This window comes from Bison bison, unplaced genomic scaffold (genome assembly GCF_000754665.1).
Source record: "Bison bison bison isolate TAMUID 2011002044 unplaced genomic scaffold, Bison_UMD1.0 scf7180017864487, whole genome shotgun sequence".
NCBI lineage: Eukaryota > Metazoa > Chordata > Mammalia > Artiodactyla > Bovidae > Bison > Bison bison.
The window spans coordinates 9,738,041-9,741,001 of record NW_011495047.1 but is presented as its reverse complement, the minus strand read 5'-3'; the positions used below and the strand labels follow the sequence as shown (position 1 = coordinate 9,741,001).

At 53.0% G+C, this 2,961-nt stretch overlaps 1 protein-coding gene across 2 annotated transcripts in view; it reads right to left on the bottom strand.

The window, feature by feature from the left end:
* Positions 1–246: 246 nt before the first annotated feature.
* The window catches only part of TREML2 (triggering receptor expressed on myeloid cells-like 2), an 11,407-nt gene continuing 8,692 nt past the window's right edge, over positions 247–2,961 (bottom strand). The window contains exon 5 of one of the 2 annotated variants that reach the window (XM_010863196.1): positions 247–403. In XM_010863196.1, coding sequence (XP_010861498.1) covers positions 258–403 — 146 coding nt within the window. In that variant the 3' untranslated portion in view covers positions 247–257. The remainder of the gene's footprint in view (positions 404–2,961) is intronic. The other variant, XM_010863197.1, reaches the window with a different exon arrangement.

The following is a 2,961-nucleotide window of genomic DNA, read 5'->3' as shown; positions in this document are numbered from 1 at the left end:
TTCAAAAGCATCAGTTCTTTGGCACTCAGCCTTCTTCACAGTCCAACTCTCACATCCATGCATGACCACAGGAAAAACCATAGTCTTGACTAGACGGACCTTTGTTGGCAATGTCTCTGCTTTTGAATATGCTATCTAGGTTGGCCATAACTTTCCTTCCAAGGAGTAAGCGTCTTTTAATTTCATGGCTGCAGTCACCATCTGCAGTGATTTTGGAGCCCAAAAAAATAAAGTCTGACACTGTTTCCAGGTTTCTTTTATTTTAACCTTCTTTTTTTTTTTTTGGCTGAACCACACATCATGCAGGATCTGAGTTCCTTCCCCCTATGATGGAAGTGTAGATTCTTAACCACTGGACCACCAGGGATTACTTTTGCTTCTGGTTGAGAATGTTGTTTATAGCCTGAAAGACACATAACAGCCCATTTTGGGCTCTGAACTTTAAAGGTACAATGCTTTTCCATTCATGCAGAGATAAAAAGTTGCAGAATGGAGAATAACATTTGTCTTATTGGAAGTTTACAGGAACTACCAAAACAAAGCATTTTCACCTCCCCTCCAGCATCTGGCTGACACCAAGAAGTCTGCAGTACCCAGACTTTTAGTATAAAAAGTCTGCAATACCCAGACTTTTAGTATAAAACAAGCCTGAATTCTGACTCGGGTAAGACATTTCTTTGAGCCCGTTCTGCTGGCTTTCCAAATGAAGTTGCTCTTCCATGTCCCATTTATTTTCCTGTCGTGCGGCAAGCAGTACAAACTTGGACTTGTTAACAAATTAAGAACCTATTTTTCCTCCTCCTTTCTCCCTTCTCGATCCGACCTCTTCCTCCCAAGCCTCAACTTTCTCCTCTCCACTGAAAAAAAGCAAGGGGCCGAAGGTGAGTGAGAGAGTTCGGCAACACTTCTGAGGTCCCCAGAGGTCAGAGACTTCCCATCCAGGCTTGCTTGGGGATTGGCACATTCCATGGGGACTGAAGAAGGGGGTAGGGGGAGATGGAGAGTCATTTCCAGGAATGGAGGTGCAGGGAGGGTCCCTGGCAAGGGTAGGAGAGAGCAAAGTTGAGGGTGTGAACACCAGAGGGGACGGGTGGGGAGAGGGAGATGGGTGCAAAAGAATGGGGAGGGAGAGAGAAGGGGAAAGGATCTCCGCCCCACAGGTCCTGCCTGTACCCCAGCCCCCAGCTGGCCATTGTCAGTCCATAGTGGTTGTTGAAAGGCCACACTAATCAAACACATTAAAAAAATAATGGTCAGTAGATGAGCTACAGAAAAACAATTGTCACAGGCTGTTCATGGTTAATAAACAACAAAGAAGAGAGAAGTCCGTAAACAAGCCGCAGAGCAGATGGGGCTTATGGGGAGCAGCAACTGGCAGGGAGGTTTATATGCTCCGGGACGAGGCTGGGGAAGCAAAAGGTGGGAAACAGAATGGGCAGACGTCAGACCTCCCTGGGCCACTTGAGGAGCAGTTCTGGAGACAGGCCACCCTTCAGGATCGCCAAGAAGGCAGGGGTTGCCAGGGCTTCAGACTCCCTGTGTCAGTGGATGGAGGGGAACGGGTTGCCCTGAGAGGGGTCTGCTCCAGACAGACTCGAGGCCACCTTCTGCCCTCACAACTCCCAGCCCCGGGGCAGGAAGCCCCGTAGCCTGAAGAAGGAGCCCGGCCACACAGCACAGCTGTGTCCAGGCTGATGCAGAGTGAGAAGCCCATTTGCAGCCACGGGGGACTGTGAACCCCAGGCTCGCCTGCTGGCCCCGCAGCAAGAACACGTGTGTCCCCTGGGCTCAGATCAGGGCTCACAGAGTGAACATCCCGTGGGTGCTGGGCTTTCTTTATTTGCTCCTTCCCTTAGCCATGACAGGAAACCCTTCACAGGTGTGTCCTGTCGCCTCACCCACTGCTCAGAAAGTCCCTCATCTCGTCCACCAAAGGCAGCAGTAGCCCTGGCCTGCCTGATACCTGCCCTGCCCTGCCCTGGCCCGCCCTGGATCTGCTGAGGATGTGGGTCTTCCTGGAGCTCCAGGGAGAAGGGCCAACAGGTAGCAGGAAGTGAGAGGCCAGGGTTTCAAGGAAAATGTCCTGGAGGCCTAGAGGTCCAAAAAGACCACCCAGGCCCCTAAGGGCTGGGGAGCTGGGGACATGGTCTGCACCTCCCCAGCGCTGTGTGTCTGTCCTTAGCTCGAGTCCATGTGAGAGCTGGCTCCAGGGGTGGGCAGCTCAGGCAGGTCCACCTGGTTCCAGGAGCCCCTCATCCTGGGCAAACAGGGATGGTTGGTCCCCCTAACAACTCCCCTATATAACATCAGGGCACAGAGGCCTCTGCCTGCGCCCAGCCCCACCTCCTGGGACCAGACCATGTGGCCCTCTTCCCTCTCTACCCCTTTGCAGTCGAGGACAAAACAGAGACTTAGGGTCCGACGGTCTTAAAGGTAGAATGTGACAAGCATCAGACCTGGAAAAGAACTGGAGGACCAAGCATTAGTCTTTCTGTCAGTTGTGTGAGGTTCATGTGTTATTCCGTTTTATCCTGAATACAGTCTTGAGAGGTAGGAATTAGTGTCCCCTTTCACAAGACAGGAAACGTGAGGCCCGATAGGGTCAGTGACTTGCCCAGGGTCCCATGTGACAGGTGCACCCCTGGGTCCCGGTCCTGAGCCCCTGCAGTACTCTCCCCGACATCCTGCTCTCAACTGGGGCAGGGCCATAGGTGTGTGCTTTTCGGGGGGAAAATTAACCCCCTCTTGGTTATACACCAGGTGTGGGCCACACCCTCCTGATAAGGAGGCTGGTTATCAGTGCGCACACGTGTGTGTCCCGCACCAGGCCTGTCAGTTCCTCAGTCTGAGTCTCCCCTCTAGTGTCTTCTCCTGGACACAGGGCAGAGGGGCTGCCTCCCTACTGTCCCCCCCGCTGGGATTGCCCCCTGCCCCTTCCTCTCTTCCCGTCTCCACCCTAGA